This window comes from Megalobrama amblycephala, linkage group LG4 (assembly GCF_018812025.1).
Source record: "Megalobrama amblycephala isolate DHTTF-2021 linkage group LG4, ASM1881202v1, whole genome shotgun sequence".
Classification (NCBI taxonomy): Eukaryota; Metazoa; Chordata; class Actinopteri; order Cypriniformes; family Xenocyprididae; genus Megalobrama; species Megalobrama amblycephala.
In genome coordinates this window covers 24,029,321-24,050,697 of record NC_063047.1, presented here as the reverse complement: position 1 = coordinate 24,050,697, position 21,377 = coordinate 24,029,321, and the positions used below count along the sequence as shown (strand labels likewise).

The window sequence follows — 21,377 nt, the reverse complement described above, 5'->3', positions numbered from 1 at the left end:
ATATATAAAATTAATTCAAATAAAAATTGGCTTCTAACTGCCATGTGAAGAGCACCAGAGGGTTAAATGTTCCTCATATATTGGCTATTACCTATACAATAAGAGAGTTGTGGTGTGTTCAACCTGAAGCAATACTGCATAATCCAGGTGTATGACATCAAAGTACCGCGAGAGCGATTAGAGAACAGACGGCTCCGTATTACTCCTGCATTCCTGCTACAAATGACAACACTACTTGTTTTCTTTTTATTAACAGAAACTAGGAGTTTTGTTTTGATAAGAATTATTTTGTGATTCTATAAGATTCTGATGTTTCTTGCTCTGTTTTTCAAACAAACAAAAAAAAAAACAATCATATTGAGGGGAAAAATAAATTCAGTATTACAGAATTTTGTCATACTGTGGCCTCCTTGGAAGTTTGCTGAGGGCCCCTGGTTGAGAAGCACCGCTTTAAAGGATATTTTCCCTTTTATAACCTTTGTATCAAAGCATAAAGGTTTCTTTAATTCATTATTCTATTAGACAAATCCACATCTTTACTAACAAAATTGGGTTCAACATTAAAAGAGCTTTATTATTCTACAATGCATATTTTACAAGGGCTGAAAATGTTTATAAAGCAATACGCTTGATGAATTTTGCATACCACATGTAGGAGGTAGCAGCACACAGTCCATACCTAAAAAGAAAAAAATTCAGTCAAAGAACAGTTGACCTCATGCTCATCTGTGAAATTACAAATCAAGTAGTTCCTGAATTCTTTTAAAGCAATTTTGTTTCTGTTTTGGTTCAAGGGTGAATGCATGAATATTTAAATAAATATTTAAATAATATTTATTATTAAATATTTAATATATTTAATATAAATAAATATTTAAATAATAATAATAAAAATGAATTTAGCAATCCAGACAAGTAAGGCATGTTATGAGGCATTACAATAGATTAGTAATTGTGTTTAACAAACCATGTGATGACATATTGCATGTGTTCATTTCTCAGGGCCACTCTTGTCTGCCCTCCTATTGGCCCACCAGGTATTGTGCTGTCTGAATGAAAGAATAGAAAAAGATTCACATTCATTACATTTGATGTGATCACAGGACCAAAATGTTTATACTAATTATTCACTGAAGGTTAGTATATTAAGAGCAGCTCTAACCAAACACAGCATCAATGAAGATCTCCTCAGCACCGGTGACCTTCGCCATGGCCTCCAGGTCACGATAGTGCCACCTATTTGCCTCCACATTGTTTTGAGGGACAAACGGTTTCCGCTGCTCGGTTAAACGCACCACGCCAACAAGATCCACATCCTCAGTCACCTTTAAGAAAATACAAACACCCCTCAAAAATAATTTAACATTTAGAAAGATTAAGATAATGTAATAAAACAATTATCATTATTTGAAAAATTAAAAGTCTCAATGAAAAATGAATTAAGACTCTGAAGTGAGTTGATCATGTTTATGCATGAATTTGATTCAGTAGACATTATTACCTGTCCCTTCATCCTGGTTTCTGGTTTGATCTTATCTTTGGGTACATAACCTCTGTTCACCAAGATAGTGATCCTAAAATAATTGATCCATAAAGATTTTAACTGCCATATTAGAGTGCCAGGCAAGTGTACATAATTAAGTGGAATTCAAATTGATTGTGTTTGTACCCCAGATCAGTACAGTAGAATGGTGTAATGACATTAGCTCCGCTCTGAGCACTGGAGGAAATCCTGCCTGCCTCCCGGCTCTCTCTCTCAGGGTCCACAGGGGAGCGGGGCAGGACATACAGCTCTTTTGAGTGATCAAAACGCCCACGCACCTTCACTCGCCTGTACTCCAGCTGTTTGATTTCCATAGAACTGACACACACAGATTACATCACAATGTTTATCACAATGTCTAAGCTTAATAACACTCGAGAGTATGGTACAGGGATGTGGAGAAGGCACAGACTCACTCTATGGGCATTGGGATAGGCTCTGAAGTCGTCAGGCTCTGAAGATCACGGATCAGCTCCAACTTCCACTTTCTGCGTTTTAACTACAAAATCAAACAGAAGGCTTTTCACAAACAGCTAATGGCAGTTTCAGTTATGATTTTTATCAGATAAAGAATTCCCTTATGCCTGTACCTGCCATGTTCCAAGACAAAATGTGGTGGCAGGTATCAACAAGAGAAGCCACTTCAGGAAGGAGTCTTCTCCTTTCTCTGTTCTCGCAACAGTGGAACTTGATCGCTGACTGAACCTGGCTAGGTTACCTATGGAAAAATCAACACTTTAAAAATCACATAAGACATTGTTTGTGCATAATGCCTGAAAGAAAGACAGCTATAACTGTTAACCTTTTTTATTTTACACTACCATTCAAAAGTTTGGGGTGACAGAAAGTATACTTTTACAATGTTTAAAAAAAAAATCTATTTCAAATAAATGTTGTTCTTTTGTGGTTCCCCTACAAACATTTCAAGCAGCACAGCTGTTTTCAACATTTAAATAATATTGATAATAATAATAAATGTTTCTTGTGCACCAAATCAGCATATTAGAATGATTTCTAAAGGATCATGTGACACTAGAGCAATAATGCTGAAAATTCAGCTTTGCAAAATTACACTTTAAAATATATTAAATTAGAAAACATTTTAAACTGTAATGATATTTCACAATATAAGTTTTTATAATCAATAAATGCAGGCTTGGTGAGCATAAGATACTTAAAAAAACATTAAAATCTTACCGAACACAAAGTTTTGAACGGTAATGTATTCAGTCTAGTCAATAATTAAGAATATAGTAAATGAGAAAACTAAACATAATTACAGTGGAGCACTGGAGCATCCTGACGTCTGAACAAACCCTGTCGTGTCACAAACAGCGTCCTCTTGGGTGAGATGAGAATCTGAGAAAAGAACACATGAACTACACTTTTACAATTACAAACATTTTAATAATAAATAAACATTATTTTAATTGCAAACTGCTTTGAGGCGGGAAAAAATGAAAACGAACTTACACTCCCTCGAATGATCTTAAATGTGTTATTAGAGAACATCACCATTAATCTGAAACTGCTCATGTTAGCTGAAATTGTAACCTAAACATGAACTGTCAGGTCGACTCATAGACAGTCGACTACATAACATGTCTTGTGCTTTCAGGGGAATGCTTTCAATGTAACCATTTCCGGGGATTCTGAACCATCATGCGCATGCGCAAGACAATACACACGTGGGGCATGATTCTGAATACATATTTGGTGAAGTTATTAGGGCTGTCGTATTCAGTACACATTTGAAGGCTTTAATCCGATTCGGTTTGTAATTTCTAGGGAGGTAAAATGCCTTTATATTAATTCTCCTGCTGATGAATCACAGTTACCTCATCACAGAAGCTGTCCGGTGAAATTTTGATTGAGGTAAATATACGTTACCGTACAAGTCAAACGCTTAATAATGCGTTTATTACATCCATTCACTTGCATCTTTGTTATTGTTGTCATAAAATACTGCATAGGTTTCCCATTACTCTGACTTTGCTAAAATCGTTATTAATATGTTACCTATCTACATCTATTATATTTACTTGTTTGTTTGTATTAGGAAACATGGCCAGCCTTGCTGCGAAGTATGATTATCTGGAGAAGTTGACACGTAAAGTATGTGTATCTCAGAAAAAGGAGCCAAAGAAAAGACCCTATGGTAATGTTCTGCATTGTTAATTGCACATTAATGAATTAATGAATACTAAATAGTCACTTGAAGCAGTGGTGAAATTGTTTATTTATTTATACATGAAAGGTTTGTATTTTCAGGTCAAGTCAGTAGTTGAAGAAAAATACCTTTTTGTTAATTGATAATTATATTTAATACATTTTTATTAATTCCCCTTTTAGTTCCATTCCGAGGCAGCGGGGTTAATGATGGCGCTCCTCCAAAGAAGAAAAAGAACAAGCAAAACCCAACAAAAGGAGACAACATGAATGCGAGCAAAAATAAACCAGTTTCAAAGAGCACTCAGCCTGCAGTTCCTCCAGCTCAGAGAAAGCCTGTTCAGAATGGGATTTCAGGGACACAAAAGAAGCCTGAGGGTAAAAAGCAGTTTGAAAATGAGAATATGAGTTCATTCAGAATGCTTTATTATTGTTGAATGTTAATAGGTTTTAACTGATTCATCCCTGTTAGGTGGAACATCACAGGAATTTAATGCTGTAGACATTCTTCGTCAGAGGCTCCACCAGAAGATTGAGGAGTCACGTGGACAGGTACATGCTAAAAGATTAAACATTGAAGAAAATGTGTTAAGTGTAAATAAATATGCTGAATCTCTTTACTTAAAGGGATAGTTCACCCAAAGCACATCCAAGATGTAGGTGACTTTGTTTCTTCAGTAGAACACAAATGATGATTTTTTTTTTTTTTTTTTATGATTTGTACTTTATTGATTTTCTTATTTGCAGACAGATGTGGTATAAACAATCCACAAACACATACATATAACAAAACAAGCAATAAATTGTAACAATATAAAAATAAGTAAATACAACAGTAAAAAGAAAAGGAAAAAGGCAGGGGTATTGACAGCACCACAAGTTTCCACTATAAACTAAATCATATTCACCATGACCATTGTCTCGTCACATGCTTGCTACTACGGATTACAGAAATTCAAATATTTCCTCCATTTTTCAGAATAAATTTCGATCCTCCCGTGTAGACTATAGGAGAGTTTTTCAAGGGCTGCCACCCGTCCTAAATCCGAAAGCCACTCTAAAATTTCCAGTTTTTTACAATCACACGTCTGCCCAGCATGATGCAGCTCTGTATCCATTCTGATTCTTTTTTTTTTTAAACATGACTTAAAGGCTGAGGGTCACCAAGAATATATAAACTAGGACAGAGATCATACTGGGTCTGTGATATCTTTAAAATATAATCGTGCACCTCCCTCCAAAAATACTGGACTTCTGGACATTGCCATAAAACATGAAATAGGTTGCCTTCCTCTCTCTGGCATCGCCAACATTCAGGATTATCCTTAAAACCCGCTCTACAAATGATGATTTTTAACTCCAACCGTTGCCGTCAGTCAGCCGTATAATGCGTGTCAATGGAAACTCCATCTGTAAGAGTCAAAAAAACACGACAGACAAATCCAAATTAAACCCTGCGGCTCGTGACGACACATTGATTTCCTAAGACACAAAACGATCGGTTGTGAGAAAACGAACAGTATTTATATAATTTTTTACCTCTAAAACACCACTATGTCCAACTGCGTTCAGCATCCAGTTAGTGAGGTCAAAAAACGCGTTCTGATGACGGAATGAGTGCCAGACATCACTTCCGTTGTCAGAGCGCGATCAGACCTCACTAACCGGATGCTGAACGCAGTTGGACATAGTGGTGTTTTAGAGGTAAAAAATTATATAAATACTGTTCATTTTCCCACACAAACCGGTCATTTCGTGTCTTAAGACATCAATGTGTCGTCACGAGCCACAGGGTTTAATTTGGATTTGTCTGTAGTGTTTTTTTGACTCTTATAGATGGAGTTACCATTGACACGCATTATACGGCTGACAGACGGCAACGGTTGGAGTTAAAAATCATCATTTGTGTTCTACTGAAGAAACAAAGTCACCTACATCTTGGATGCGCTGGGGGTAAGCAGATAAACATCAAATTTTCATTTTTGGGTGAACTATCCCTTTAAGAGGGTATGTTTTCTATGGGTCAGATAAATGAATTTAATTGCTCGCAAAAGCTACATAATGATGTTTTTCTTCAAGAAACAACAACAACAACATACACATTACTTGCATTTAAATTAAAAAAGTAGTACATGGAAAAAATAAGAAATGTATTATATCACCCATTTAAGAGGTTTTAAGCTGAGCCTTTATATGTACTTTCTTTCAGGGCCCTCCTAAAGATCCTTCCTCGGACGAGGTAAAGAAGAAACGAGAAAAACGAAAACAAGAAAGGGAGCGTCGGAAGAGGAAAAAGAAAGAGTTTCGAATGAAAAAGTTAGCTGATGCTGCAGCTTTGCAGGCAGAAGAAGATGACAAAGAAGCAGCAAAACCCGAACTGCAAGTCAGCTCTACGTCGAGCACACCTGCCAAAAAGGAGCAGAGCTTCATAGTCTTCAACAAGATGGAGGTTGGAGAAGACTATGTGGACAAAGGAACCAAGCTGATCCAGGATAAAAAGAAAAGGAAAGTGAAAGGAATACTGACTCCGCTCACTGGCAAGAACTACAAGCAGCTTTTAACACGCATCGAGGCGAGGAAAGATTACCTGGAGCAGCTTAGGGAGAAGGATGAAGGCAAAGCACAAAGAGAGGAAGAGAAGATGAAGTGGACCAATGTTCTCTACAAAGCTGAAGGTATGAAGATCAAAGACAATGAGGAACTCTTGCATGCATCATTGAAGAAAAAGGAGAAGAGGAAAGCTCAGAAGAAAAAGAAGTGGACAAAGAGGAGCCAGCAAGTTGTGGAGCAGATGCAGAAGAGACAAGACAAGCGGAAAAGGAATATTAAGCAACGCAAGGATGCCAAGATAGAGAAACGCAAACAGAGGGCGAGGAAAAAGGGTCGCGTACTGCCTGGGGATATCAAGAAGGCCGACTTGTAGGCAAAAAGGATGAAAAGCAGGACTTTGCCTTGTGTTTCGGACTGAAAGAGACAAAAAATTCACACATTTTTTCACAAAATTGCATTGTGAAAAGAATTTTTTTTCTGTTGTCACTTTTAAGATATCAGCTTTATAAAGAGAATGATTTGTCTATATTTTGTGTTTTTATTATTCTACCAAGCCAAGGTTGGAGATGTTTACATTTCTACATTTCATTACATTATCTACATTTACATGTATTGATTTAGCAGATACTTTTATCCAAAGTGACTCACAATAGAGGCACATAAGCAAATTGTCACAGAGCCAGCACTATTCAAGGTTTATTAGAATGATAGCTTAGGAAACAAGCTAGAGCGGAAGTGAAATGTCTAACATTGTACAATAAGAATGATCAATACAAATTACAATGTGTACAGTATATGTTGACAGCCTTAGTGCTAGCAGTCAATGGCCACGCCCACAGCGGAAGTAGTCAAAAGACAAGTCTGCTGCTTGGAGGAGGAGCTCTGCTCGCAGGTTCATTGGTAGAGAGTGAGGAAGACGCTTGAGAAGCAAATGTGTGACGTCTTTAACAGCTGGGGGAGGTAAATCAAGGTCTGGTGCAAAACAAAGTTTTGTGCATTAGTTTTTAGATTACGGTATGAAATCGACATTATCGTTTGTCGCTTGAATCTGTAAATCATAAGGACAAGACTGCTGTCATGTCACTGAATTATTGACCGCACGACATTCAAAGGTTGACAGTTCAGTAGCTAGAGATGTGGCCTGAATTTAATCTGTTACTATGTGTTACTACTGATTTACCTGCAGTAAACCTACAGTAAAGTGGTTTGGAGAAAACTGGCATGTTAAGAAGAGCGGCGGTAAATGGACCTTCGCTGTCAAACAGATTACTAATCGCAGGTTTTCATGATAAGGTATTACACATTTCACACTCGATCGGTTTTCCTGATCATGTTGTGGTTTAGTGGCGTCATTTGCAAACGTTTTGTCTTATTACATGCTTTTCTGCTTTTTTTTTTACGCAGGACATAATGTCTCGTAAATTGCACGCGAGAAGGATTGAAGGAATTGACAAAAATATATGGTAATTAAGTTTCATGGTGAAAGTGAAAGTATAATTGGGTAGACCAGCCATTTAGTGCTGTACATTCAGCTTATTACACTGCATTTACCAAACAAGGAAATACAAGGACGTAAATATTGAGTTATTTTTTTAAATTATTATTATCTTACTATTTTGAGTTTTCTATCTATGTATGTATGTATGTATGTATCTATATGTATCTATCTATCTACCTTAAAATAAATACCTTATATAATATATATAAGGTATTTATTTTAAGGTTTTATTCTTACCATAAATCAAATTTGGTAGTCCTCCATTTTTATAGTCAGTAGTCGCAATAACACTTTTGAGTCGCAAGATGGCGCAAATGAGCCATTCTTGTATTACAGAGAGCCGTATAATTATCAGATTACGATAATGCTATATCTACCTTACCATTCTGCATCGCACTTATTGAAGTAAAGTAAATGAATTTTGATGTGTAAAACTGCATGTTATTCCTATATTGTGTATGTCATCGGTAGGGTGGAATTCACTCAGCTGGCTGCCGACTATAAGGCTGTGAACCTGGGTCAAGGGTTCCCTGATTTCCCCCCTCCTAGTTTCATTCAAGAAGCCTTCTGCAAAGCATTGAATGGAGGTTTCTCCATGCACCAGTACACACGTGCTTTTGTAAGATATTAAAAGTACAATGATTTGTTTGTTTACTAAATGAACAACCACTGCATGCTATAAAGAGTATAATAGTAAAGCTTTGCTGAAGTATCTCACAACATGCGATCATACAGGGCCACCCAAATCTTGTGAAGATCCTGGCCAAGTTCTTCAGTAGGATTGTTGGCCGGGAAATAAATCCGATGGAGGATATCTTGGTTTCTGTTGGAGCATATCAAGCACTTTTCTGCACCTTCCAGGCTCTTATTGATGAGGGTGATGAGGTAAAGTGATCATTATCAAGGCAATATTCAAGTTCATAAAATTAGATTGTCAGTAGTAGTCTGTGATACATTGTTAGTAGAGAATGAAAAAGTCACTCACTGTTTCCTTATGTTCAATATTTGATATCAGAATGCCCTTTTTTTCCTTTTCATGAGCAGGTGATTATTGTGGAGCCATTCTTTGACTGTTATCAGCCAATGGTGATGATGGCGGGAGGAACAGCTATATATGTGCCCCTTAAACCGGTATGTTTATATATCATGTGACAAGATCTGTTAACTTAATCTGAGATTAAAATGTTTCTTTTGATTAATACTTGCTGTGTATTGACAGAGGGAAGGCTGTGGTCCTGCTCTATCCAGTGCTGACTGGGTGTTGTCTCCTGAAGAGTTGGCGAGTAAATTTAGTGCTCGTACCAAAGCCATTGTCATTAACACTCCTAATAACCCTCTTGGCAAGGTGAGTCAGTCACCAACAAACAGAGGACAATTTTACTTATACTTTATCCAAAATAGTTGTATAGAAGTGAATTTCATGAAATCTGTCAAGAAATCTCTGGTTTGTATTTCACATTCCAAAATCAAAGACATTGGCCCAGTTTCACAGAGAGGGCTTAGACTAAGCCAGGAGTAGGCCATAGTTCAATTAGGATATTTAAGTAGCTTTTACAAAAGTGCCTTAGAAAATAAAACATTGCATAATATGGTGATTTGGTGCTCAAGAAACATTTTTATTATTGAAAATGGAGGGTTACGCAGATAACCCAGGTTCTGTGAATAAGGTACTGATAATGTGTTGACTGAGATGAAATAGAATGGAGTTACGCAGGTATCCCTGGTTATGTGAATGAGGTCAACACACCACAGAATGTGGCGTGTTGACAGATGAAATGGAACAGTTTGATACATACCATGAAACCTTATTTCATGATTCTTTGATTAATAGAATGTTTAAAAAACAGCATTTATTTGAAAAAAATCTGTTGTAACATTATAAATGACTTTACTGTCACTATTGATCAATTTAATGCATCCTTGCTGAATAAAAGTATTAATTTCTTATTGACCCCAAAATGGTAGTGTAATTTATATAAAAAAAATACATGCCAATCATACAGAGCTGGAATTGAAATTGAGCAGAAATGTTTTTTAAGGTCAGTGGGTTAGATTTTTACCACAGATACATATGCCTATGTTCAGCCTAACCCTAACTGTGGTTTCTTGCAGGTCTATCTGCAGGAGGAACTTCAGGTGATTGCTGACTTGTGCATTAAACATGATGTCATATGCATCAGCGACGAGGTGTACGAGTGGCTCACATATGATGGAACAAAACATGTAAAGATTGGTAAGAGAAGAACTGTGAGAGTAATGCAATATATCAGTTTTGTGGACTTACAAAGTAAAAGAATGTTTGTTTGTTTGTTTGTTTGTTTTTTGACAGCCAGTCTGCCAGGTATGTGGGAACGCACTGTCACCATTGGGAGTGCTGGCAAGACTTTCAGTGCCACAGGGTGGAAGGTGAGCTGGTCAAATTCAACAGTGTTTGTTTTTTGCCATATTATTTGCCTCTGTTTGTCATAATGTCTTTGACTGGCTGGTAGTGCCTCTGCAGTAGGTTATTTTAGATTATCTCTATATTGAGTCATCAAATTACTTTATTATTTTAATGTAGGTGGGTTGGGCAATGGGATCAGGGCATATCCTGAAGCACTTAAAAACCGTTCATCAGAACTCAGTGTATCACTGTGCCACAGCTGCCCAGGTAAAACAATGCTCCTGTGTTTTAAAGATAAAGTTTGTGTAATTTTTTTTTTTCAGTGGGTTGACATTGTCAATTATTGTTCTTAAGGAAGCTGTAGCAGTAGGTTTTCAGAGGGAATATGATGTATTCGGAACAGAGGACAGCTATTTCCACCAGTTACCCCTCAATCTTCATGAAAAGCGACTAAGGCTGGCAGATTGTCTGAAGAGCGTTGGCCTAAAACCCATTCTGCCCCAGGGAGGATACTTCATGATTACCGATATCTCAAATCTTAGTAAGTAACAGAAATGGTGTAGAACAAAGTATTAAAGCAGGAACAATAAAATAATTAAAAATAATTTTCATATCGCAGAATTCCCCAATCTATCTGCCTGAGATAAGTAGCTTTCATGTTTATTTTGTTCTTAATTTAATTGCAGTCTTCTCTCATTTTATATTTCTTACAGTATAATAAGCATATTATATTGTTCCCTCGCATTTTCTGTCTTTTCCAGTCGTTCGTCGTTATTGGATAAAGATATTCAATAATCGTTTTATAGGGTTTGCACTCACAAAGAGCAAATTCTAGCCAGTAAAATACTGTAGCACTGACTCTAAACTAAAAAATATACAGTATCCATAATTAAAATATATATATCCATTATAGAATATTTTTTTAATTTTAATTTAACACATTTTGTTGCAGTGACTGAAAAATAGAAAATATACAGTACACTCTGTGATAGTAATTCATTTTTGGACATGGCTATTCAAAAACAGTGTTCTTAATTTTGCTTTTTGGTTTTAAATGCTTTTCTTTAAGATATTGACCTTACCGACCCTAGTACTAAAGACGAACCCTATGACTACAGATTTGTGAAATGGCTCGTAAAAGAGAAGGTAATCACAAACCTGAGTATTTACAGTTATAATATCTATAACAATCTATATAGCATAACGTGTTGTTAAATTAATAATGCGAGTTCTTCGTTTCTGAATAGGGACTCGCAACTATCCCTGTATCTGCATTCTACAGCCCGGAACACAGAGAAGAATTCCAGAAATACATCAGATTCTGCTTTGTTAAGGTATTTTCTAACACAAAAATGAAACATGAAATTATTTGAACTTTAAACACATTTTATAATTGCTTAATTATTTGGAATGTCAATGTTTTGTGTGAGGTCAATTTTATGCTTTAGAGACTGTTAAGTTTAATTATCACCATGACTAGTCTTTTTAGTTTTCACTTTTTGAATCAACTCTGTTATACCTTAAAGTTAACTCGTTAACTTTGACAGCCCCTATAATTTTAGATGCAGTATAAGTTGCTTTATATAGGTGAATCATACATCAATGCAGGAAAAGTGATTGCCATTGTGATCTGTAGTTCACCTTGTTAAAATGTTGTTTATATTATTTAATTCATATTTTTGTTAACATTAATAGGAGGACTCAACCCTGCAAGCAGCAGAGGACATCCTGAGGCAGTGGAGTGAAAGCAAATGAAAATTCAAAATTCTCCACAATCTGAAAAGCATGTGAATGCTTTTTTTTTTTTGTAAGGAGATAGCAAAGACAAAATGAGAATGGTTTGTAGCAGTTTACGATATGAATAGTTATTTAAAAAGCAATTGTTATTATGCTTAAAGGGATAGTTCCAGCTAAAATGAAATTAAGTCATCAGTTACTCATCCTGGTGATGTTCCAATGACGTATGCAATTCTTTCTTTACCAGACCACAAAAGAAGAATTTTTAAAGAACTTCCCTCTCGCGCTCATACATATAATGGCAGAATCAAGCTTTTAAAAAAACACGCAAAAGCATCATAGAATGGTCTGATTTTACATGTCGGATTTTCAGAGTATTCTGAGGGTATATGATATGTTTTAGTAAAAAAAAACTGCTCGGCACATGTTCGTGAGACTCTAACAGACAGTTCACAGTTATTCATAACAGTTCACTCCGACTCGTCCAGAAAAAGCACACAAGTAGTGGGACATTTTTTAAAAAATTTACCCTTTTGTGGTCTGAAAAATAAAGACATTAGAACAACACCAGGGTGAGTAAATTATGACTTTATTTTCATTTTATGGTGAACTATCCCTTTAAGGTTGAATATATATATATATATATATATATATATATATATATATATATATATATATATATATATATATATATATAAAATACCTAAACAGAGAGATGAAAAGCTTGCATGGCAAATGGGGTTAAAAATTAAACAAAAGTGTTCACCCTGCATTACACTTCTTATTTCTGCCTTCTTTTTGTGTTCTATTTAGTTTTATGTTCTTGAATGTACAATTGAGGATCATTGCTGCCATGATAATATTCAAAATAATATAATTTTGTGCTCAAAAGCATATTAGTTTGTGGAATCTTTTTAGTTGGTTAAGCAGTATTGTGCTTTGTCATAGTCTCATTTTTGTTGTTGTTTGTCATCGTATTGGCATGTATTTGCTACCATTTGGATTATACTTTAAACTGCAACACTGCCTGTTATTACTGTTGACTCCACTCCAAGTTATAAATGACTCATTAATAGATTTCTCTTAATGTTAAACTGTTTTATCAAATTACTCAATGTAAGTATTATGTTTGGAAACTTTTCTCATAAAATATTCTAAACTACCTCATGCATCTGCATGTAAAACGTTTTTTATAGATGATCTAGACACTGTCACCATAATTTACATAAATATGTTCTGGAAAACGCAATAAAGTCTCATTGTCACACACTGGTTTGTTTTAAATAAAGAACACATTATTGATTGCAGCATAATTGTAATAAAACAAATTTTAATATGCTCTTGTGGTAAATTGTCATTTTTTAGCACACTAACTGCTATTATATAGTAAGTAAAGCAGAAAGCCTTTATTATTTGAGTTGTTTCTGAGAACTGCAAAATTCCCATCAGTATTGCTGTCACATCCAACATCCTTCTACTCACCTGCACTCCTTCAGCAATTTCCCAAACCTGTTATGGATTAATCACCACTCAGCCACCCTGTTTCACCACAAACTTCACACTTAGTCAGCGTCTGGTCTCATACAGAGCTACAGACTCATTATAATGATCTCATGTGTTTCGTCTGCGTATTATCAAGTGTTCTTCAGTGATATCTTCTAAGTGTTCTTCTAAAGCAAGACTCCTTCCAGTTCTCCAGTATCTGTGGATTAACCTTACCCTTGAACTTACCTGCCTTCCTCAAGGTGTGTGTTTCATATCCCTCTGTCACTGTCACCACCAAGTGTCCACGATCTCCAAATCTGCAAAATACAGAGTATTACTATTTTGGTAACACTTTACAATAAGGTTCATTAGTTAACATTACTGATCATTATATATTGTGTGCTATAACTGAACTTACCCACTCACGCTCTTTAACTTGTGCTGTAATAAAGCTGCTGAACTTACCATCTGTGTCCTGAGTCTTTCTATTACAATTTCCAGGTACATTTTTAACCTCAGAGGAAACCTGAGATCATATGTGATACAATTCTTTTTTTCTTTAAAGAATAGGCAACATTTAACCCTTTCAATTAATACTATACATTAAAATTTTACCTTTTAGAATGTGATTTCTGGACATATTTTGTTGATCCTGGAACAACATTCCAGTCTGAAAATTTAGTCTTAACCCTATTCCTACCCTTAAACCTAATCCTACCCAAAATGTATCCCTAAAATCAGAGGTGAAAGATAGGTGAATAACATTGATGTACAAGCACCTAACCCTGGTTGCAAGCCTAAACTTGACAGACCTCAAATCTGATTGGTTGATTGGAATGTTGTTCCAGGATCAACAAAGATGTTGATCCAGGAACATGTCTTACTTGGCAAAATCCCAGTGACCTGTTTGGTCATAGGCCTATTATTGTTTCTGTACTTAAAAATGTAAAAAAAAAAAAAACACATTGTTCTTGATTAACAGAAAGAAAGAAAAACCCTAATAAGAAGGCAAATTGATGCTTAAGCTGATGTGTGCTTGTGCTTGACATTTTGAAGACAACTCTGCACTTCATGTGCAGAAATACAATCTTGTTTACCTAAATGGTTTGCATAAATCTTGCTGGAGTTTATCGCTGTATCATGTTACTTGCTACCACATGTCTTTTAGATCACAACACAGGATTAGAAATGACTAGGAATTGTTCTTCACACGCACTATAACTGAAATTTAAAACTTAAAAGAAAAGGGTAAAAAAAACCTGTTGAAACACTCCCAGAAGGTTCACAACAAGGTTACAATATGCCCGCGATATGTTGTGCTGTTTGCTGTAACAACAGTAGTCAGAGAAACTATTTTATTCGATCCAAAGACTGTAGATATTGAAAGACGGTTCACTCCTATTAGTTATGAATGGGAGAAACTGCAATGTGCAATATGGCAGAATACCTCCTGCCTTCTAAGTAAAAGAGACAATCGTTGATTGATAAAATCATTGTGTCGCTGCAGCGGTTCCCATAGAAACCTGAGACTCGCACTTAGGACTGTACATGCTCACTGGCTCGTCTAGACTGAAAAATAAGCCTTTTAATGCTATTTGAGCATAAGAAACAACATTTATGGGACACTTCTTGTCAGATTTTGTTGCCGATTTGAAATCAATGTTATTTTATCGTGAGTTCGCCAAGCAGTTTTTGAGATTTGATTCCCCCATTCAAACAGATAGGACTTAGTCTTGGATGCCAGAATTAGCTGCCCGGAGGCGTTGCAAATATGGCCGCCGAGTAAACAGAATTTTCGTGAACAGACAAACTTCAATACTTCACAGGGGCATGAATCAGACACAGGAACTACTTATACACAGGCATAAACAATCTTAACAAGATGAGAGTTAACAAGGGGGCGTGGTCCAATGAATGTCCATGGTAACAAACAAGGGGAACAGCAGCAGGGAAACATGAGGTGCACAAACAACAGTGGAGACACAGGGAACACAGACTGGGATCATGACAGTATATTAAGTTTATGTAGTATAAATATCTAATTAATCTCATAGGTATAGGATGTGTTTTGTTGAGGTAAATAACCCGCAGTGCTTCATTGTGGCGATGATCATCTTTAGCTTTACTGTGAATGTTCAAACAGCAATGAAAAACATTAATAACTATGATTGGGTCTGTATACACTACTGTAATAAAACGTTGTGAATTCTTTGGGCTTAGTTGACATGTTTTAGCATGTTGTTACGGGAAGAATGCATCCACAACAGGAGCAACATTCTGACTACATAAGTTCAAGTTCATCTGCGCATGATTTTGTGCAAATATTAGTTGTAAAATTATGTTTATTTTGTATAAATATCTGAATTATCTTATATAGGATGTGGTCCATTGAGTTAATTAACCAGCAAAGTGCTCTCTTCAGCACATGCAGCTAAAACAGCAATGATGTTATTTCAAACAGTAATAATAAAGATTGTTTACTATTACTGTAATATAAAAAAAAAATTAATATTTTTTTAAAACATTGATGCATTATTTTTAATAACTAGCACTTGTATTGTTCTCATATTATTTTCATCAACTATGGTTTGAATCATTGAATCAATTCCTTATTGTTTGTGTGGAGGCTATTTCATTTTATTTATCCATGGCACATGCATTTTGTTTCTTTATATGTAGGTCTAATGACTTGTTTGCATTTAGGTATTTTATTTTATTATTTATTTATTTATTGTTAAAATAGATATTTGGTAATACTTTCTCCGGTGTATGGCGATGGAGAAGATATATCCACCTTATTCTCAGGGGCGCTGTATATAGAAAATGTAGAAATATTCAGAAAAGTAAGTTGGGGCAGATGCATCGCAGATTTTAAGAGACAAAACACAGTTGGAGGTAATAAATAAGGATCACAACCGATAACAGATGTTTTTTCCAAACATTGATTTTTTTTCCCCCCTCAAATCGTCTCATTTAGAATGTGCTGTGTTCGTTGCCATGTCAGACACAAAAAATGGCGGCGAGCATAGCGGAAGTGACGTCCATAAATATAAAGTGACATCAATTTGTAGGCCAACGAGTTAGCATTTTAGCACTTCTGGTTCTATCGTGCCGAAGTCAATGGGTTTTTTGAATGGGATTTAGTTTAAATGGCTAAAATAAGGTCTGTGGTAAACACAAGCTCAATGTATAAAACACTTTCATGTTTTATACTACGACATAAAATACATCAGTATTAACTGTGATTTTTGAAGTTGTTATGTGTCTTTAAAAGGTGGTTGCTAACAATTGGCTAAATCAGACTACAGAGGCAGTCGGGAAGATTAAACATGAGTTCACTTTTACAGCCTTGTTATACTTACAAAGCTTAGTGATGGTGATGTTGAAGTTGTGAGACCTTGGTATAGTTCGTTTATAGCCAACCTTTAGGTTTTTATTTCTGGCGACTACATTTAGGATTCAAAATTCATAAAAGTTGTGTTCATCTGTGAAAACCAGTGTGACGCTAACTGCCGATTGACCTACTGTTACGTCCCAGGACGTATATCATTCATTGTGGTTAATTTTGTGAATATATGTGTATGTGACTGTGTTTCCCTGATGCCCAACAGCCTGCTGGGAAGTGTAATTTTTCCCTGTTTTCCTCTGTTCCTCCCTGTCCTCTTTCAGGAGCCTAATTGATGCCACCTGTTCCTCGTTAGAGTTGCAGAGACAAGCTTGCATTTACATAGAGGGGACTGGCTGTTCACCAGAGAGAGCATGGCTTTTGTTGAATGTTGTTGTATATGCTGTAGTGACAGTTAAGCGTGTAATTGCCCCGTTATCACTGCCTGTAGATGCAGTAGGGAGGTGGGTGCCTTTTGTTTTTACTAACCCCTGTTTTCGGTTAGTAAGGTAGTCAGGTAAGATATATGTTTATTTGATAGGTTATTTAGACTCCCTGACTCCCAGGTAGTTTACTTCTTTTGTTTTGTTATTTTGGCTTGAACCCCCTCCTGAAGCTAGAAGTGTCTTTTCATTATTTTATCATTACTTATTTGAGTTATCTCTATTGTTTTGCCTTATTCTTAATTGTTATAAGAGACTTTACTTTGAATAAAACCTTAAAGAGTTAATCTGTGTTTGTGTGAGTTCTGGGAGTGCCGACAGAAACAACTCTCCTGTTTTTGGCCTTGTTTTTCAAAGGGATATGTTTTCATTAGTTTTTATTTCTATATGTTACTCTCCTGCCACCCCTAGACAAAAGGGGGACGTAATACATTGACGTCAAACCTGCACCACTCTATTGGAGCCTTTATATTATAATACTTTTATGCAATATAAAGATTATAACTTGTTCTGTCCTATCTATAATATGTTGAATCATTAAAAAGCTGCGCTATTTAAAAGAAATGTCTTTTAATTTTATAGAAGCCTTAGCCTATGTACTTTTTTATCAATGTATTTTATAACCATACAAACAGCAATGTGGAACATTTTAACTTTTATTTGTTCCCCTAAATGTTGTGCACTCATGATTTTTCTACAATAACTTTTGCTGCTGAATTGTCCACTAACCTAATTTATTTATTTTTCCATAGATTAGCTTGTCTTACTGTGGCAGTTTAAATCTTTTCAAATATCTTCCGAAACTTGTTTTGACAGAGATGGTTGGTTGTTTTGTGTGTGAGTGCAAGTGATCCTTGGGTGGGGAGGTTTAACCACCAGGGGGAAAGGGGAAAGGGGGCATGGTTTCCAAGGTCACTGCAGCTGCCACCACAGCTGGAAACAATCTGGAAACAATGAATCAAGTAGCCTAAAGCAGACAGCCTTTATTATTAGAGTTCTTCCTAAGAACTGGAAAATTCCCATCAGTATTGCGAGATACATTTTAAGTTATAGGCTACAATTCCTTTTTTACGGTCATTGCGTTGTAATACGTAATTACAGTACAATGTAGTTATGTAAAACTGAAATATGATTATAGCTACTGTAAAATAGCTTTAAAATGTCTAACAGTGTGGAAAGTCCTGTTCCTATAGTTTCTATGCTATTTAATGCAACAAAAATCATTCATGTAATCTCAAACCGAATGTATTAATTGGTTGAGCACGATAAAGATCAACGGTGATAACAAATTATCTTTGTCAAAGAATTGTTAACTTGTTTTGTCTTCATTTGTGTGTGTGTGTGTGTGTGTGTTTTGTTTTTTATCTTCATTTTTTTCAGTGCGTGCGTGTTTAGCATGTCGGTGCATGTTGTGGGTGTGATCATGACTGCTTTGATTCAGGGTTGCATTTCCCGTAAGCATCGTTAGCCAAATATGGTCGCAAGTTCCGTCGTTAGCAGCATAGCTCAACGAGTCTGTGTTCCCGAAAACATAGTACATTCCCAAGGAACATTATCAAACAGCATCGTAAAGTTGTGTGGTTGGAAGGAACGATAGCTCTCGACCTGTGTTGCAGCATAGTTTCTTGTTTACATGACACCTGGGCTTAATAAATCCTTATCTTGAACAAAATAAACAGGCTAAAATAATTCTCATTTATATTTGAAATAAAATAGATTGTACTGAATATCAGCTTGCTTATTTTGCTCAGAATAAGGATTTATTAAGTCCACATGTCATGCAAACAAGGAACTATGATTCTAACCACGTCAAGAGCTGTAGTTCCAACCACACAAGTTTGCGATGCAGTTTAGGAATGTTAACGTTTGGAACTATATGTTTTCGGGAGACACCGACTTGTTAAACTACGCTGATAACGACGGAACTTGCGACCATAGTCGGCTAACGATGCTTTCGGGAAACGGATCCCAGTTTGGGAATGTTCGTAGGAACCATGTTTTCGGGAACACAGACTCGTTGAACTGCTGCTTATGGACGGAACTTGAAACCATAATTGGGTAACGACGCTTTCGAGAAACGCACCCCTGAAACAGAGTAGTCTATTGAGGAAATTTTAAACAAGACCCCGATGTGTAATTTTTTTCCTCTCTCTCTCTCGTTTTGCATTTTTTTTTTTTTTTTTTTTTTTTTTTTTGTTGTGTTCTGTTCTATTGGATTTTCTTAAGCTTAATTGTTGATTTATGCAAAAAAGAAAAAGAAAAAAAAAGAATCAGAGTAGTCGCGTATGTTCACTCCCACAACATGCACCGACATGCAAAAACACTCAAAAAATGAACCCAAACATACACTAATACACTAAGCAAGTTAATTGTAATAATATTTAATAATTTTGATTATATATTTCAGGATGCTGTCTTTATCATGTTCAACCAATTTTTTGATTTTTGTTGCGTTAAAAGAGCATAGAAACTAAGAACAGGATTTCCACTTCCCACATTGCATGGGGCTATATACACTGAATGCAGTGCAATGACTGTAAAACAAGCAGGTTATCAGTACACTATTGTAATTCATTCGTGTGAACTAAATATAAATTATTGATTTAATAATTTTTATATAAATTCATTTTTATTTTATCCTATGTATGGCTATTACTGACAGACACAATTATTACAACATATTAAATTCTTTATTTAAAACATTGCATAGCCTATAGCTATACAGTATAACTGTGTTTTCCCAAAGAACTTCTGCAGACTGGAATGTTTTTTTGTGAAAAAAGAAAAGAAAAAAAATCCTAGATGCTGTTCCAAAACGTAGACCCCCTTTGACTCACCCACTTTGTTACAGAAATGTGTTCCCTCAAAAACAAGTAGAAGTTAAAAGGCATACCGCATGGAATAGGCTACACAAACCTCTCAAAGTCATAGGCGCTCATCTTAACAACACAAACGCTTTTCCACCTCATTGTCTATGGTGGTTATATGACCTTGGTGTGTCCGTGTCGAAAACATTTAGTAGTTTTTTTTTTTTCATAGAGATAGTTCATCCAAAAAATGAAAGCGTCACACACAAAGAATCACACACACACAAAAAAAAAAAAAAAAAAAAAAAAAAAAAAAAAAAATTCGGGAGAACTTCACTTTAACTCCGCCCAATGTTCATTAACATATAGCAAATGACGCACACATACCAGTTGGAGTTCTCTATAAAATGAGCTGAACACTTACAGACATCACTGAGAGCAGCTTCAACTTCTTAAATTGACATGACGATGCAAGCGTACCCATCAAATGGCGGGATCCTGATGCAGGACAAATGCATCTACAATGCCCAGCCGGTGATCCTGCCCATGCCTGATCAAACACTGAATGATGATATCCTTTTTTCCACATTCAATCTTCACTTCTGTAACCATTGCTGCCTTGGGTTTGGGGCATTGTACAACTCAGTAAAGGTAAGCAATAAATATATTTCATTATGTAATCATTTTGCTGCTTCACAAATACCTCAAGCTTATCATATTTTTTCTTTTTATTTGTGTCAGGCCAGGGACAGCAGAATGCTTGGAAACTACGCAAAGGCACGATCTTACGGCACTACAGCTCGCCGTATGAACATTGCTGCCGTCGTTATTGGTTTCATCTTTTTTATTGGCTTCATCTTCATCCTTTTCAAGATGTCGAGTGGTCTCACGTCAGCTTTTCATCACCTGACTACTACTCCAGGGAATTAATGTCTGAATGTTTGTATTTGCCTGCAACGGTTTTTATTAAAACATTTATATCTGAAACTTTGCTTTGTTCTTGTCTGGTCATTGGTCGATTGGTCTTGCAATAGTAATGAAATATATTAAACACAACAAACAAACAATAAATAAAGACCCATTATGTGTTTGCAAACAGCGATGACGTTTTTGTGGGCGGAGCCTATACCTTGTAGCAGAAAATAACAGTAGGCTAGCCTACTGCAGTAAAAAGTTAATTTCGAGTTTAGGTATATCTCACAATTCTGACTTTTTTCCCCCTCGCAAATCCGAGTTTATATCTCACATTTCTTAGAATGACAAACAGAATTATTGTGAGATATACTCGTTATTCTGTCTATTTCCCTTAGAATTGTGATATAAACTCACAATTGCGAATTATAAAGTCCGAACTAAGAGATATAAACACGCAAATGC

At 35.8% G+C, this 21,377-nt stretch overlaps 4 protein-coding genes across 6 annotated transcripts; 3 read left to right on the top strand and 1 right to left on the bottom strand.

The window, feature by feature from the left end:
* Positions 1–548: 548 nt before the first annotated feature.
* LOC125267134 (surfeit locus protein 1) lies at positions 549–3,185 on the bottom strand. Its single transcript, XM_048188466.1, has 9 exons — positions 3,017–3,185; positions 2,824–2,902; positions 2,134–2,261; positions 1,960–2,042; positions 1,670–1,861; positions 1,502–1,574; positions 1,163–1,325; positions 968–1,049; positions 549–679 (listed from the first exon to the last, which is right to left on the bottom strand). The coding sequence occupies exons 1-9, from the start codon at positions 3,077–3,079 to the stop codon at positions 613–615; spliced, it is 930 nt and encodes a 309-aa protein (XP_048044423.1). The 5' UTR covers positions 3,080–3,185; the 3' UTR covers positions 549–612.
* On the top strand, positions 3,181–6,788 carry surf6 (surfeit 6). Its single transcript, XM_048188465.1, has 5 exons — positions 3,181–3,418; positions 3,603–3,701; positions 3,896–4,090; positions 4,185–4,264; positions 5,922–6,788. The coding sequence occupies exons 2-5, from the start codon at positions 3,608–3,610 to the stop codon at positions 6,633–6,635; spliced, it is 1,083 nt and encodes a 360-aa protein (XP_048044422.1). The 5' UTR covers positions 3,181–3,418; positions 3,603–3,607; the 3' UTR covers positions 6,636–6,788.
* Positions 6,789–7,074: 286 nt separating this feature from the next.
* On the top strand, positions 7,075–13,219 carry kyat1 (kynurenine aminotransferase 1). 3 transcript variants are annotated; one of them, XM_048188462.1, is made up of 14 exons: positions 7,075–7,222; positions 7,449–7,555; positions 7,667–7,725; positions 8,232–8,379; positions 8,496–8,645; positions 8,805–8,891; positions 8,980–9,105; positions 9,873–9,993; positions 10,090–10,166; positions 10,321–10,410; positions 10,498–10,684; positions 11,213–11,289; positions 11,391–11,477; positions 11,839–13,219. In XM_048188462.1, the coding sequence occupies exons 2-14, from the start codon at positions 7,484–7,486 to the stop codon at positions 11,896–11,898; spliced, it is 1,341 nt and encodes a 446-aa protein (XP_048044419.1). In that variant the 5' UTR covers positions 7,075–7,222; positions 7,449–7,483; the 3' UTR covers positions 11,899–13,219. The 3 variants fall into 3 exon arrangements, with proteins under 3 accessions (XP_048044419.1, XP_048044421.1, XP_048044420.1); XM_048188464.1 differs by having other exon boundaries at positions 7,096–7,232; XM_048188463.1 differs by lacking the exon at positions 7,075–7,222 and having other exon boundaries at positions 7,239–7,555.
* Positions 13,220–20,367: 7,148 nt separating this feature from the next.
* Positions 20,368–20,987, top strand: ifitm1 (interferon induced transmembrane protein 1). Its single transcript, XM_048188474.1, has 2 exons — positions 20,368–20,651; positions 20,742–20,987. The coding sequence occupies exons 1-2, from the start codon at positions 20,463–20,465 to the stop codon at positions 20,928–20,930; spliced, it is 378 nt and encodes a 125-aa protein (XP_048044431.1). The 5' UTR covers positions 20,368–20,462; the 3' UTR covers positions 20,931–20,987.
* The last annotated feature ends 390 nt before the right edge of the window (positions 20,988–21,377 follow it).